The 16,757-nt window shown below is 41.6% G+C and overlaps 1 protein-coding gene across 8 annotated transcripts in view; it reads left to right on the forward strand.

The window, feature by feature from the left end:
- Agbl1 (ATP/GTP binding protein like 1) overlaps positions 1–16,757 on the forward strand; it is an 887,643-nt gene that overhangs the window by 156,581 nt on the left and 714,305 nt on the right. For all 8 annotated transcript variants that reach the window (XM_031387026.1, XM_031387022.1, XM_031387027.1 and 5 more), the window contains exons 7-8: positions 11,002–11,210; positions 15,424–15,589. In XM_031387026.1, coding sequence (XP_031242886.1) covers positions 11,002–11,210; positions 15,424–15,589 — 375 coding nt within the window. The remainder of the gene's footprint in view (positions 1–11,001; positions 11,211–15,423; positions 15,590–16,757) is intronic.

Below are 16,757 nucleotides of genomic sequence, written 5' to 3' on the forward strand. Positions count from 1 at the left end.
AGAGAGAGAGAGAGAGAGAGAGAGAGAGAGAGAGAGAGATTCAGAGACACAGAGAGACACAGACACAGAGAGAGACAGACAGAAACACACACAGTGACAGACAGAAACACACACATGCACATAAACACAGAAAGACAAAGAGAGACAGAGACAAAGAGAGACAGAGACAGAGATAGATTCAGAGAGAAACAGACACACGGAGACAGACAAAGAGAGACACAGACACAGAGACAGACACACACATACATACACACAGAGAGAGACACAGGTATAGAGACAGAGGTAGAGACACAGAGAGACAGAGAGGGACAGAGACACAGGGACACAGACACACATGTGCACATACATATATACAGAGAGACACAGACACACAGAGAAACAGGGATAGGGAGTCAGAGACAGACAGACCAACAGACAGACAGACAGACAAAGAGGGCAGGGAAGAAAGACCATGACACACTTTTCAGGCATTTCCCTTTAGTTTCCCTCCTGGCTTTTGCTCTTCCACTTTTTCTTATTTTCACTCACCAAGTTTTGGCAGTTTCCATTTGCTCAACTCTCTAGATTTCAGGACTCTCCTAGTTGCAGGTTCTGCCTCCCAACTCCTTCCTACCACATGGATCTCAACCCTGGTTGTCCTATCAGCAAAGTCTTCCTTGATTATGCAGTATACCATATCCATCTCACCAAGTCACTCTTCTGTTCCACTTGCCACTACCTGAAGTTCTCTGTGTGTCGGCACCTTCATTCCTCCACTGCCTTCTCACATGTGCATGCCCTGTGAGGCCTGGAACTTCAGCTTGTTGGTCGCTGTGTCCCTAGTGATAACAATAGTGACTGGAATCAATTGGCATATCACTGACAAACTAATGTCTGTCTAGTGGATTAATACAGCATCCTAGGTGTGTGAGCGTGATTTTAGTTGGTAATTCATTACCTAAAGCAGCAGTAAGATTTGGTTTTGAGGGAAAAGGTCTCTGTTTATTTGTGTATGCAGAGTGAGCCATCCAGGTTGCTGCCCATTTCTGAAAATGAACTGATTTTAGATTTTTTTTAAAGCATCGATATGACAATATGATCATATTTTCTTGCACTGACAGAAAGATGCATCAATATTCACATACTACCAAGAATAAAATAAATACCATCGATGGCCGTAGATGCACTCTCACTGGTAACATCTTACCTTTTGAAAAAAAACTTGGAAAATATGACTTAGAATTAATAAAAGCATATGCTAGACCTGGTGGGCCTGCCTTTCTAACTATTCAGGAAGCTACCAGAAGAATGTAAATTCAGAGATCAGAAATTAGTGAGACCCTGCCTCATGAATAGATAGATAGATAGATAGATAGATAGATAGATAGATAGATAGATAGGTAGGTAGGTAGATAAAAAGTGACTAAACACAGATCACTAGTAGTATAACTTGGGCCTGTCTTACATCCAAACCTTTGAACCCCACACAAAGAAGAAAAGAGTAAATTATGGCATGGGACTATTGATTTGCTTAAATATGTGATGCAGAATTTTGAATCAGAGGATCTCTGTTCTACTGGGCTTTCTGTCATATAGTGTGGTATAGCTACCAATTTTTCTGTGCCGGGCAGTAGGCATGGAATACAGAAGAAATGACAGAACTTCTTATGCAGAGAAAGATACAGACCCCAAAGCTTAACCGAAGACATGAAGGCCCCTCTGGTTTGGAACTATGTCATGAGAAGTTAGCTTCTAAGTGTAGCTTCCAGCTGAAAAGGGAAACATCTAGATTCAAAATTATTTGGAAAAACTATGGGTGGCCTCCTCTCCATCTGTGACACTATTTCTGGAACCAAGAGAAAGTGTCTTTAATTTTATAAAGGCAGGTGATAGGAAATCAGGTTTACTTGTAACTAACACTCGCCTTATAGTTAAGTTTACTGAGATGTATCTACATTACTAAAAGAAGCTTGTATAAATGGGGGAGGACAACAGTACACCTCTCCTCAAATTATACTCACATTACATTCTGAACCTGACTTCAGGACTGGCTTTGCTTTGCTTCTGGGTACCAGAAAGATCCCCAGACATTGTCTTGAGTGACCTGAATTATTATTGGTTACCTATTTGTGTCCATAGCCTTTATGAATTTGCTTCTCACTAGGAGGTCTTAGGGGTCTAGGAAGAATCAGGGCAAATGGGAGATGTGGGGAGAAACCCATTTCCTCTGGGACCCTTATGCTTTATCTCTAGTCTTCCAGAAATATTTTGCAAGAAGCTACTTTATTGGTAAGAGTTAAATGTTGTGCTGGATACAAAACTGTGTGCTAACTGGGGCATCAATATGTCGGCTCTTTGGTCAGATGGGAGATTCCATTAGAACCCTAGATACCATTTATAAGCTTGGTGGACTTAACTGAGCCTTTCAACAACTCTCCAACTCTGCATTTTCATTTGTAAAGTTAGAAATATAATGCTTATTCTACAGCACTTCCATAAGACAGATGAGATGATCCGTGTGAAATGATTAGCTGACTCTGAGCTCATAGGAAACATTGATAGTTCCCCTTGTACCTGGTAGTACAGTGCAAAAACAGGTAACTCATTGTTTTATAATGTGATTTGGAAGCCCTGGGAAAGGCTATTTTGTCCAGAAATATTTTCTAAATTGGCTCACTGAGAAGATCACCATAAACAATCTATTGCAAAGGTGTACACAGTTCATATTATAGGTAGGGACAGCCTTAGCTTGAACCTCCTAATGTTTCAGAATGGACAGTTCTAGGTGAGATATTGTGGGGCTTGAGTGCTGTGGGTCAAAGTGCATGTTTTAGTGTGAAGTCTTGATTAGGAGTAAGCAAATTTTGTAATATAATTGTTCATGGTTGATAGACTGTGAGGAGAAAGCTTGCAAGAAGATCTCGGATGGTACAGGGGATTTTGGGGGCCTTGTTAAGTGATTGTACACTCCTTGTTTTCTTTCTTGAGAAGGAAGAGCTTACATCTGCTCAGAAAGTGGACTTTTGGGAAGTTTCTGAACAAAGCATAGAGCTCTTTGATCTTTAAAGGCAAGGATTTCCCAAGATAGCATGTTAGAGTATGCGATGTAGCTGAACATGATTTCTCTCCCCAGAAATATAAGAAGGGCGCAAATCCTTGCACTTATCCTTATATACACATATATCTTATTACACCCAAGAGTGGTTTACAGATTAAGTGTGAAATAACCTCATGGAATTGAATGTTGGAGTCCATGTGTCCAGCTGGTAATACTGTGTTCAAGTGTCTGGGGGATTTTAGGATGGAGGCCTAGCTTGATTAAGTAATTCATGGGATCACATCTTTGGTGGTTATCATGCTCTGCCCCTTTCTGAATCCCACTGCTTGCTCTCTGTTATGGTGTGCTGACTTACTCTGCCACATATTCCCTGTGGTGATCATTGGTCTTGCTTTGGTACCACTCCTGCTTTCTATGCCCTACTTCTTTCTGGGATGGGAATTTTAACACCTTTTCAATGAATTTTTGGAAACTGTAACTTGGTCTTGGTCTTATATAGGGACTCATATCTATGAATTTATCTTGATTCACATGGGCTGCTCCTGAATTAGTAGAAGAGGCAGGAGGGGGCACATTTAAACTCCATTTAAATGATAGTACTGAATAATGTAATGATGTAATATAGTGTATGTGATGATGTAATTACATAGCTAGTAAATGGTAGAGCCAATGTTCACCCTCAAAAGCTATATGACCCTGATGCTTCTGTTCTGTCACAGGACTTCAAAAGAAACACATTAGGATGGAACACTTGACTCTCTGTTGTGCATAAGAACAGAGAGATTGTTAGAATCATAAACAGTGCCAATTAAGTTGATGATGGTGATCTTCTCAGGCAGCAAGCACTGAGCAGTCAGTGTGTCTTTGGCATTAGATGGCTTACTTTCTGATATTATCTCAATGGATTCTCTCAGACTAAGAGCAAAGAAGCTATTGTTTGTTTTGTATTTAAAGATAAAAGCAATAAAAATGGAGATGTGAAATAACAGGCTCGCTTGTGCACAGCTAGACTGTGGTGAAGCCCAGCCTTGTTCAGGCCTCCAGGTAGACAGCTGACAGAGCGCAAAGGGTCTTCACAGAGATCAGGACTGGCAAAGCAGGGACATAAGTACTTGTGGGTGGCAATGATGAGGCTTACACCGATCTGTGTGCCTTATCCCAGGATGTAGTTGCTAGGGTCTCATGTGGTCCTCGGCTGAAGAGCCCTACATTTCCTTTGTAGAAGGACCTGACTCTACCTCTAACCAAACAAGGCAATCCTGAGATAAGGGAATAAAGAACAGCAATGACAGACAACTCCCTTTTCCTTTGCCAAGTAAGAGGGCAGAGAAGCAGGGTGCTTGTAGATGTACTAATCTGGGACCTGGAACATTTCTCAAAAGCAGCTGCCACGAGGCTCCAGATTCTCCAGGAGAAAGTCAGTCCTTTGAGGCTTATAGGTCTCTAGGTTTTTCTGTTTAGAAGACAAATATCTTTGTAAGGATGGTTCTGCTCACCAATGCCTTCAGGGGCTAGGGAGATAATTCACTTTTAAAGGAGATAGGGTAAGACAAAAGGTGAGGTGGTTGCTATGGTAACCTGCAAGCCTGCTTGCCCTGTGATTAAACATTGACAACATGGCATACACCAAAAGTCTACAGGCTACTCGACTGTAGCTCCAATCACAGGATTATTCTTCCCTTACACTCTTAATTATTTAAATGGATTATAAAATATTTGGAGAAGAAATGTTAGAAGAATCTTTACAGGCAGGCAGGACCACCAATAACCTCTCTTCGTAGCTCACTTAGCTAAGTACCATTGATACCTTAGCATAATTCTTTCTGGTTTATTTTTCTTCTTGCCTGAGTGTAAAAACTACACCAATGGGTGTCTCTACTAAAGTAAAATCTTCAATTAAGAATACTTTGAGTAAAAATAAGGATTCCTGTAAACCACGTTTTAGATTGAGAATAAGCTAAAAGTAAGGCCCAGAGAAGACATTACCTAGGGAGATGGGTAGAATATAGAAAGGTGAATGGGAGTGAGAACACAAATGAATTAATTCTCTGCTGTTCAAGGATTCCACAATTGAAAATGGGCCAAAGGTCTTTAGCTGAAGCTAGAGTGGCCAACCAAACAAGGGATACCCAGGAAGTAGGGTGATGCAAGGCTTCAGGACTTTCACCCTACTTCCATATTCCAGTCTATGTATCTCGCCTCATCTTTCTAGGAAGTGAAAATGTGTATGCACATATATACATGCATGTATGTATACATGCGTACAGTAAGAGTTAATTTTTCTAAAACCACTTTTAGGAAGAAGCCATTTATATAGTCAGACTATGGAAGAGCTGGTCTGCTTGGAAGAGGGTTGGAATGCTTAGAGTCCCCCCCAGACTCTGAGCTCACCCAATGCTATCTGAAAACTCACATTTTCTTCTGAATATTTTTCTACACTGAGAAGTGGTGTTTTTCTCTCAGATCTCCCAGGAACTCCTCTGAGCCGCTGATCCCAGAGACCTCATTTCATTCTTTGGCTCTTCTCCACTTTTGCTCTTCCAAAGTTTGATGAATCTCCACTTGTCGGCTGGTAGATGCGTATTGACTTTTACAAAACTTCCTAAACTATTCTCAGAGAAAGATTGACTGATGTAGGGTCAGCAAAGAAGGGGGCTTAGTTTCTTTGAGTGTTAGTAAACATGGCAGCTTGTTGGAGATTAACGGGGAAACCATGAATAAAACCATTGCTATTTGATAGGGATTTTTCTCTCAGACAATTAAAGATTTATTTATTTTTCTCCATTACCCACTTCTTTTCACCCAAAGAGAATAATGAATGAAGGTCATTTGGATAATGTATTATTGGTCGCACTGCCTTAGAATAGATAAAAAGAAATGTGATCCACCCTCCATTGAGTCCATGGCCCCAGTGTCCCGTATTTGCCATTCTGACACTTTTTGTCAAGAAATACTGTCCTTTAATGCCTCTTGGTTAGTCCCCAATTTTCTTTTTAAACACTGGATATAAGATAGACTGGAACCCCATTCAGGCAGCTAAGGACTCTAGCTGAGACCAGTCAAGTCAAGATATACCTTTGTTACAAAGAAATAATCCGTTAAAGGAAGCATTGAAAGAGCTTTAAGCCTTTCACAAGCATATCACTGGCCATAAGTCTCATCACTCTCAATTCAGGGTCATGGCTGCACAGAATGTTGTAAAAGGAAAAGCAAAATAAAATCAACTCCACACATGGGTCAAAATTCTCTGGGGTGCTAAGTGAAGCCCTGCAATTTAAAATGTTATAAACAAGCAAAATAAAAGGTCTGTTAATATTATGAGGAAAACCTCAGTGGAACACATTAAATTTCCATGCTGTCTTTTTTTTTTTTTTTTTTAACACTAATGCACACATGGTCTTGTGGAAAAATAGTACTTGAAGCTATAATTCTGCTCTTCTGACTACAGCTCAGGGGAGCTCCCTCACACACATTTGGCTAGAAGCACATATTCTCTCATAAACCAGCACCAATAGATTCTTTAAAGGAGCCATGGAGCCTCAAGAGAGGGTGGGATTTGAACATCTGTGACAGAGTCACAGAATTAGCCATCTAGAGCCCCACAATGTGCCTTATTTGTAGAAGCTTGAAGACCACAGCCCTCTAGTTATGTTGACACCTTCACACTCACTCAACTCACCCTATTAGTTCAGGGAAGTTAATTTGAAAAATAGTGTAAACTAACTGTTGACAGAGATATCTTGGAGCTATCCTTGGCATTGTGTTTCTTCAGAGACAATTGGCAAGATATCTTCATAAGCAGATTTATACCATAGTCTCAGTGGATGTTACCAGGAAAACTGAGACAGAGAAATCATGGTGTGGAAGAGGGGAAGGCAGAACTCTTAAATCTTTATCAGCTTTTGGGAAACCTCACAAAGTAACCCTTCACAGTGAACTCTCTGCCTTGGCCTGAACATCAGCAGTGTATCTTGCTATCCTTCCACAGCCAACACTGGTGTTTAATAGTCTTTTTTTTGTGAGGAGTTCACTTTCTGTTCCTAAGCCCTGCCTTCTGCCACAATTTCTTTGTAGTTTTTCATCTTACAGTCCTTCTCTTGAGAGGAGCCACAAGGTCAGAGAGCTATTTATGAGAACAGTGCTGACCAGGGTAAGGTTTGGTTTGCTGTTCCCAACAAGAGGGCAAAACAGAACCTAATACAAGTTGATACAGACAGGGTTATTGGTTTCAGACCCAGAGAAAAGAGGGATAAACCATTGGTCCTGAGAAGGAATCTGTCTGGGAGTTCAGTAGATGATGGGAAGAGAGGATGTGAAGGGACCAACCTTCACTAAAGGTCGTGGTCCATGTAAGGGCTTGCTTACAGAGGTTGTTGATTCCTTCACAGGAGTACGGCATGAGGAGGACTTGCTTGTATGACTTTGATGCAGTCCATTTTGATCTGGCTGGTTGTAGAATGAAGTGCTGCTTTAGGGTCCATGAGTTGAGGAACAAATACATCATATTGGAATCATGCTTGGAGAGGGGAAGTTTTCACTCGACCAGAGGAACCAAATATTGACATGGTAACCATATAGACTTGTGACCCAGTGGTTGTCCATTAACTGGCTTCTCTACTTTGGGGAAAGCACATAGCATGTCTCTTACACATAACAACCTTTTAAGCATGGTGTCTTACTTGGTCCTTTTATGCACCAAACCTTGTAGACACAGAGAAGAATGGAAATATGATGAAGATATCCCACCCTTTCCTTTTTCCTTCCATCGTTCTTGTCATCCCTCTTTTTCTTTCTGTCCTTCCCCCATCTCTCTCTCTTCCTAACCCAATACTATTTTCTTTTTTTCTGAGAATAACTTACAGACACACACATTTTCCAATAGTGAATTTATTAAAAAGTAGGAGATTTTTCTTATATAACCTCTATTTAACAAAATCTAAAAATAAACTGTTGTGTAACTTTTTCCAGGAAGTTACAAACAAATGTCTGTCCCTCTCAGATAGAGAATGACATACCAAAGAATTGATTCTATAGAAAGTCTGTCTTGGGGAGCCAATTAATTTTGAGATGTGACTTACAGGAGCTTGAATAATGGGTTACTTACAAGAACAAAAGAAACTTAGGCGGCTACATCACTCAAACACTGGATCCCTACGTGGGTCATGACTCACAGACCAGCATGGCTGACATTCTCTGCCCAGCTTGCAAGCAGGTGCTCTACTAAACAATCTTTAGTCTACAACTATTGACTGTTTACCTAACTTTGGAGATGGGTATCTTGTCCATCTTGTAAGCTTTGTGAACTTCCTGGCCCTTGAGAAGAGATGTTCTCTGAGCCTTGGAGGAAGTGATGTGGATGTCTGCTTCTTTTCTTCCATTTATGGAAGTGTTGAACTACTATGTTACAGTTAACAGTCATTTATTCTCAGCATCATAACAGGCTATGAGTCTCTGAAGTAAGCACTGTGCTGTTGCAAAGAAAAGGGACACTTCTCTCCATAACCGAGGCTGACAGCAGCAAAGATCTATGGCCATTTAGAAGGCAATTTGAAAGCTGACTTCTTGGGTCTGACAGGCTCCAGGCCAGCACCTATTGCTTCTTTCATAGGACCCATCATGGGGAAACAACTCCCACACATATACCTCCCCGCAAGGTGAAATATGTGGCACATGCCTCAGGAACATGACTTACATGCCAGGTTGATGCGTGAAGATTTTTCAGAGTCCCTCCCACCTTAAATTGCGCCTTACTGTGGGGCTTTGCAGAACCTCTAAAGCTCCAAACTCCTCTTGAGGTCCCTGCCGAATCAACTCCTTTTTTTAACTCTTTAGTGAATGCAAAGTTGTCTGGTCCAGGGAAATGGGCATCAGATAGAACCTGTTACCTAATTCCTTTAGTAACATCTGTCCATCCTCTATCCATTCTTGGTATTCGTGAAGACTTCACTCAGTAATTGTCAAGTATCCCTAATGGTGCATATGAGCCTGTCATGAGGGACCTTTCATATGTATCACCACATATGAAGTCCTTGTCTCTAGGAAAGATGGGCAGTTACATTGTTCAGTTGCTCTTCTTAGTAGTCAGGCTGATCTGTCTGCATCCATGCCCCTCAGCTTCACAAGCATGGCTGTGAGGGACTGGTCCATTGCTTGCTTAAAGTTATTTCGCAGTTCTAGCAGTTCAGAGAGAGAATGCTTCTTGACTATGGAAGCTTCTGTTATTAAGGCCCCTATCTGCACACATAGTCAAGGATCCTGTTTTCTCTGTATCAAGGGTTGGACTGAAATAGTATCTTCTATCTCTTTAACCTCACTCTTTTTCTTCTTGCTGTTTGATTCTTCCCATGGATTCCATGTTTGGGGATGCTAGGACGAGCCCATTAGCAAGATCTAATGTGTACTTCTGTCCCTTGTGTCCCATCAGCCATAATAAATGACAAGGAAACACCTCAATCTCATTTTAGCCTTTTCCACTCTTCATGCTAGTGCTGGGGGGGGGGGATCTACACGTCTTTCTTCCATTATAACTCCCCCATTACTTGAGCGAAGTTCACTGAAGGCAGAAAGTTCAGATGTGGTTATATGTCTTATCATCCACAGATGCTACCATGGCCCTCCTTGGAGCTCTATCAGTACTGAAGCATCATCTCTGTTCTAGCAGTCATCTGGGTGCGTCTTCAAACCCATGCCTGACTCAAGATGAACCATCTTGTATCACTAGAGGAAGATAACTACCCTGTGATTTCCTCCAAGAGCATTTGCCCCTCAGATGACTTAGCATCAGTTACATATTTTATCAATCCATAACAGGGACCAAACAACAGCCACTATTAGCAAGGAGCCACACTACATGGAGGGAAAGTAGCTGCACTGCATTGGGACTGTCCCCGAGGACGCCTCCGCTTCAGATATATCAGACTCAGTTGCGTGTCTTAATGCCAATAGCACGATCCATTCAGCAGCTTCTTTCAGTATTATCTATGGCTCTGTCAAGCTGTCTTTGGGTGCCAATTGTGTTATGTGACTTTCCCTGTGGAGACATGAATAAACATATATTCATCACAGAAAAGGGTACTGATGACAGACCAAAGAAAAGATTCTATTTAAGTCTAGCTTAGTGATATAGCTGAGGTTGTTGTGGTTACTTTGTAGGAGCATGGTGAAAGGTTAGTTCCTGGGATGTGGGTGACTCAGACAGCTGTATCAAGTGGTATGAGCAATGACTCATGAGAATTACAGCCGTTTCCTTCAGACCTTGCAGGCAGCGGCTCCCACAGAATCTCCTCTATCAGTACAGTTACTGTTTTGTAGCCTCTGGAAAGGGTCTTATGAATCTTGTGAGTTTCAAGAACTTATGGGCCTCCCTCCAGGAGGGAGAGGGAGTGCTTCAGTCAGAAAGATATAGCTACATAGCATAAACATTGACACAGCATTAGGATGTGATCTATAAACCTTATCCAAATTTTAACCCCTGCTTCGCCGATGATTTTTCTAGCAAAAGGAAAAAAATGGCCTGTTATTTGAATTATAATTACATATTGTCCTTAGGTGTCATGTCTTCTTAGTCTTTTTATGTCACCATTCCAAGTCTTTCTTTTTTTCTTTGTTTTTATGATCTTGACATTTGTGAACAATATAGGTCACATGTCTTGTAGCATTTACCTCACTATGAATTTGCTGACTTTCCTAATGCTTAGATTAAGGTCATGTGTTCTGGCAGGAGACTACAGAAGAGATGCTGTGTCCTTCTCAGGGCACCATATAAGGGGCCTTGTTACATCCCCATGTCCTAGTACTACAAATGTTGATTTTGATTATTTGGTGTAAATAACACCTGCCAGTTTTACATGCTGGACCGTTACTATTGCCATTGTAAGTATTATGTGGGAGACACAGGGTGGCATTCTCCCGCCACTGTTTCCTGAGGAGCTGTGATTGACATGACCTTTTCCCTTTGTCTCTAGAGTCTAACAGCCGCAGGGCAGTGAACAGAGGCTACGTCAACAGCTTGCTCAGGCTGCATCAGGACTGGCACAGCCGCGATGTGACCAATACCTATGTGATGATCCGCCATGGGCTTCTGCTCTGCCTCAGGCACATTGTCGCCCTCCGGTCAGGCAGGGAGGCCTTCCTGGCAGCCCAAGGCATGGAGACTCTCTTCAGTATTGCACAGGTAGCCAACATGGGGATTTACACAGCAGGTGGATGGCTTCTAGGGGATCCTCCAAAGCTTGGAAATTGTCCTGAACAGAGCAGGGGGAATGGAAAATTAACTTAGACATGGTTCTTGTTTCAATATGGCAGGAGTTCGGGATGCAAATCCCTATTTTTCACTTATTTTTATTCTCATTCAATCAGTATGTGTTTATTCATTCATTCATTCATTCACTAATTCAATTATTTTGTGTTTATTGTCTGAACATTACTAGATATGACAAAGAACATAGTGATTGGGTATGGGCTCCAGAATAACAGATCCCAGCTTAAAGATGTGAAGCTTTTAAACCATCATCTTTCATTGCAAACCATCAGCCTGCTTTTTTTTGAAGAAACATATGACCCAGCATGGTGGTGGCACATGCCTTTAAGCATAGCACTTAGGAGACAGAGGCAGGCAGGTCTCTGAGTTTGAGGCCAGCTTGATCTACAGAGTAAGTTCCAGGATAGCCAAGGCTACACCGAGAAACCTTGTTTCAAACAACACCAACAATGAAAGAAAGAAAAGAAACATACAAATACACACTAAAAAGGAGTGGAATAGAAACATTTAGGTTTTCTTTATACACTAAGTTCACATGATTCATATGTTCAGGCAAATACATACTATATTTTAATAGTTTCTTATCTTTTGAGTGTCAGTTGTCATTGGACTGAATCTTACTGGGAATCTGTGAGGAACATGGCAAATTAGACTTTTGATCTTATGGGACACACATCCTAGCAGAAGGCAGGCATTAAATAAATGAATTGTCCAATGAGAGAGATTTTTTTAGGTGGATTGTGGGACCAACAAGGTGGAGGGAGAAGATCATTTAGAGACAATAAATCCTCTCTAAGTGGGTGATACCCAAATGTAAATTATTAGACAGCTCATCATACCACATTTAAGGGGGGGGAAATGTCCCAGGCAAAGGGAATAGTGACTCCCTTGTCTGGTACTTAGCTGCACCAAGTGGAGTGTGTAGTATGAGGTTATTTGGGTTCCAACTCAAGCAACACACTCCTCAGTTACACTTGACTAGGGCTGATTTAAATCCCATCCCACTGGAGACACGAGTTTCTTAGATACCCATCATCTGCTCATGTTCATATGCCTCATGTTCCCTGTTATCCTCCCAGTTGCCAATCTCTGATGCCTGTTGCTCCTCTCTGGAAACCTTCCAAGTTTACTCTATGCAAGTATATGTGGAGGCAATGAGGCAGCCGATGAGAATGCTGGTCCCCACTCATCGCGTCACTAGACATTTCCTGTTCTTTTTAAAAATAGCATTCTCCTCTAAACACTAACATGATCCTGCACTGCAAACCAATATCTAATTTTCTGTCTGCTCTCACCTCTGGGTTTTTCTCTGTCATTACTGAGTTCGGAGCTTCTCAGTCATGAAATAGCTGCGTTTTGCATTCTGCCTTTTCTGGATCAAGCAGTGCTTTCAATTTTTCCAGGCTTCCTTGTGCTCTGTAGGCCCACAGTCCCCCAAGTCTCTAATCTCACTCAGTCCTTGTGAAGTTTCCCCTTGATAGCTGATACCAGGCACCCCCATTCCAGGTGACATGACCACCCAGTCTGTCCTCTATATTACTGACTGTTTCTTCATTCTGTACTAAAAATATCTAAAAGGTCAGTAAAGGGGAAAGATGGTGATTCTTACAGTTGTATACTGCAGAGAGGGACACAGTGAAAAAAAAATATAGCCCAGGTATTCCAGGGGCTGCAAGTCCATATGCAGAGCTTCAGAAGCAACTCCTTGACTGGTCAGTAATGTCTTTAATTCCCTCATAATGCAAACAGCCAGGTTCCAAACCCCCAGTTGCTGTTATATAAGGGAGCTAAATGGAAGTGGAGGCAGAACTAACATTTTAGAGTGAGGTTTCTCCAGCCCATGTTGTAATGTCTGATTGGTATTATATGAAAAAGCAGCCTGAGAAGGGTTATGGAACTATGCTGCATAAATTCGTCATGATGTGCTAAGCCTGTTCATATGGAAATGTATGCACGCTACATGTGTGGAAACTCTCATGAGTTGGACTCCACACATGCCCTGATGCCTCACTTAGCTTTCAGACTTTAATACAATACGTTCTCCTACAGGGACTTTTACCAACTTCACCCTTTAACCTAATGGTGTCTTCTGACACTGCCCTCCTGCTTACTACCTGGCCTAGTATCAGGGGACATGGTGCATGTGAGTCTAGGAATTTTTATTTCCTTGGAAACAGTAATCCATTTTAAAATTCACAATCATTTCCCTCTGATCAGAATATGGCATTATCGTTAATGCCCTGGTCTCGGTACATATTCACACCCCTCCTTGATCGTGTATCGTGCTTGCTGCATGAGCCACACTTTTCAGATGCATGAGCTTGCTTTTCTCCTTCTCCTCAGCTCTCTCTTGGACCATCTCACACAAAGCATAAAAGCAGTTGCCATCGATGATCATCAGTGGCTGTGTCAATGGCCAGTAAAGGTAGAGCTGGGCTCTCAAACATTGGCAATTTAGAAGTTCTTGGTTAGGACTTAGCTCTGTCTCCCCTAAGGCTGAAGCTCAGAACATTGTGTGCAATCTTCATCTGTTTATCTTTCTTCTTTCTCTTCCACACTCCATTTTCTTTTTTTTTTTCAATACTAATAACTTTATAACAAATACTTGGGGGCAATAGAGCAGGTCAAAGGGATGAAATATCTTCAACTAATTCATTTTCCCCTGGAAGTATTTCCTGCTGTGTCCTCAGAGACACTTGATTGGTACCATTTGAGCACACTAAAGAGAAAGTGGCATCCTTGATTGCATTAAGACATTTCTGTTTTGAAAGTTGCCTCACTTATATTTTACAGTCTGCCTTTTGTGTTTGCAGGGCTGGCTGGGGACTGAATGCAGGCTTTGCACATTCTAGGCAAGGGCTCTAACCCTGAGCAGTATCCAGAGCCCTCCTTGCTAATTCTTGTGCATGCTTGTGTGTGCACATGTGTGTGTGTGTGTGTGTGTGTGTGTGTGTGTGTTAATGTAGAAGCCAGAGCTTGATATCTAGTCTCTTCCTCATTTCCTTTCCAGTTTATTTTTGGAGAAGGGATCTCTCACTGGACCTGGAGTCCACCAATTTGGTTATGCTAGCTGGCCAGCAAGGCATCTGGGTCCTTCTAACTCTGTTTTTCCAGATCATAGATATAGTGTTCTGTGCTTTCCTGCTGTACCAATGTTACAGCATTATGCTTATATTGCAAGCACTTTACCAGTGGAACCATTTCCCCAAATACATTTTTATTGATGTTTTGCTCTCTTTACTTCCATGAGCCCATCTGTAGTGTGAGTGTAGAGGTACTATAGTAGGACGGCACCATAACACAGGCCTTATGGAGGATGCTCATAAGCTAATTACCATGGCTCCTTAGTCTAAGAAGTTTCTGTACCCTTTAACACTCTCAGACTGGAGGCACATCCTGAACACATTTCTACACCAAGTTCAGTGCACAATGCATTTTCTAAGCTACCAGGGAAAACGGTGTTTTGGCCGAAGAGTTACTGAGCTACATCGACTCTGTCTCAATTTAGTAAACTTGTTTGTACATTTTTCACAGTGTCTTTACAAAGATAGGTATTGTCATGTTCCATTGCCATCAAAATGTTATATCTGCAAATCCAAGTTTCCTTTGCTTTGGGTCAGTATCAAGCAGGATCTGCACAGCGGGCTTTGAGACAAGCAAGTTGGCTAATATAGGCATGTTGAACTTGCTTAGTTTATCCTTTTTTCTTTATACCTTTCTGTTCAGATAATAGCCAAAAGAGAAAAGCAAGACTTCCATTAATTCAGCCACTCATTGCCTAAGTGAGGCAATAATTCACAGTGACTGAGGAGTGCCTGAAGGATTATGTCACTCCTCTTTCCTCAGGCATTCTGGATAAGGACTTGTCTCAGGTGCAGCCTCCCTTGAAATAAGTTCAAGCCTGCTTTCAGACTAAATTCATCACAATACCAACCCGAGCAGCAAAATAGAAATAAAAATGCACATTCTGACTAGACAACATTCTCCATTAGAATGCTCCAACCCCTAGACATCATGCAGTAAGGCTGTTTACTGACCATTTAGGCTGTGTGCATTTCATTATACGAAATAATATCCCAGCATGGGAGCTTCACATGGGGTCTGTTATAATATTCTCTCTGCTCAGACCTGCCTGGAGAACAAGAACATGGAACTTGTGATCTCTGCTGTGATTCAGATCCTCAGGCAGTGTTACCCTGCAAGTCGGCTTCCCCTGGTCACAGCCAGCAGTGCCTACACCTTCCCAGCCCCCGGGAGCACCAGCTCAGAGCTTCCATGCCATCTAACTGAAGGTAAAGTAGTATGTAGCTCAGCAATAAGATGAGGTAAGATGACGCATTTTACAATGTGTTAGAGAGATGGGGATTAAAGCAGAAACAGTCATTGTACAGGTCAACTGTGATCTTTTGATAAGCTCATTAGAGACATGTATGAAAGTAGATTTCTCATAAACAGGGAGAATAAGCAACAAGCTCTCTCATGTGGTCCCTAATTATTAGCTGTTGCCACATTGCCTAGTGGCTATTGAATGTCTGTACTGCCATCTCATCTAATTAAGACAAATAATCTTTCCACCAGTTTTGTGACCCAACCTCTTTGCTGTACTGTCTATTGGTGGAATTAATTTGTTGTTTGGAAAAACTGAAATAAAACTTTCACCACGTAAAACCCTGTGATACACATTTTAGACTATCTGAAAGTATCATGATTCAACCTCCAGGAAGACCTTAAAGTCAAAGATTCTACTGGTTTTTTTTTTTTTTTATTTATTTTTTAACATCTTTCTTCAGGGAGCAGATTTTCCACAGTTGGAATTTTATCACATGGCATCTGATCCTTTCTGAAGTTACTGGGTAACTCTTAAATAAAATCTTTTTATTTATTTATTTATTTATTTATTTATTTATTTATTATTAGATATTTTCTTTATTTACATGTAAATTTCTCCTTTCCCAGTTTCCCCTCCAAAAAACAAAGAAACAAACAAAAACAACAAAAACAAACCCCTGTTGCCTCCTCCCTCCCTATGCCTGCCACCCCACCCTCTCCCACTTATTGGCCCTGGCATTCCCCTACATTGGGGCACAGAACCCTCACAGGGCCGAGGTCCTCTCCTCCTATTGATGATCGAATTTTCAATACTTTACTATACACATGCTGCCAGAACAATCAGACCCTTCCATGTGCAGTCCTTGATTGGTGGTTGAGACCCTGGGAGCTCTGAGGGTACTAGTTAGTTCATATTGTTGTTTGTCCTAATGGGCTGCAAACCCCTCAGCTCCACTGGTCCTTTCTTTAACTACTTCACTGGGGATCCTGTACTCAGTTCAATAGATGTCTGTGAGCCTCTACATCTGTATTAGTCAGGTACTGACAGAGCCTCTCAGGAGAGAGCTATATTTAGGCTGGCTTGCCCTTCCTTCAGTCTCTACTCCATAGTTAATCTCTGCAACTCCTTCC

This window comes from Mastomys coucha, unplaced genomic scaffold, assembly GCF_008632895.1.
Source record: "Mastomys coucha isolate ucsf_1 unplaced genomic scaffold, UCSF_Mcou_1 pScaffold21, whole genome shotgun sequence".
NCBI classification, from domain to species: Eukaryota; Metazoa; Chordata; class Mammalia; order Rodentia; family Muridae; genus Mastomys; species Mastomys coucha.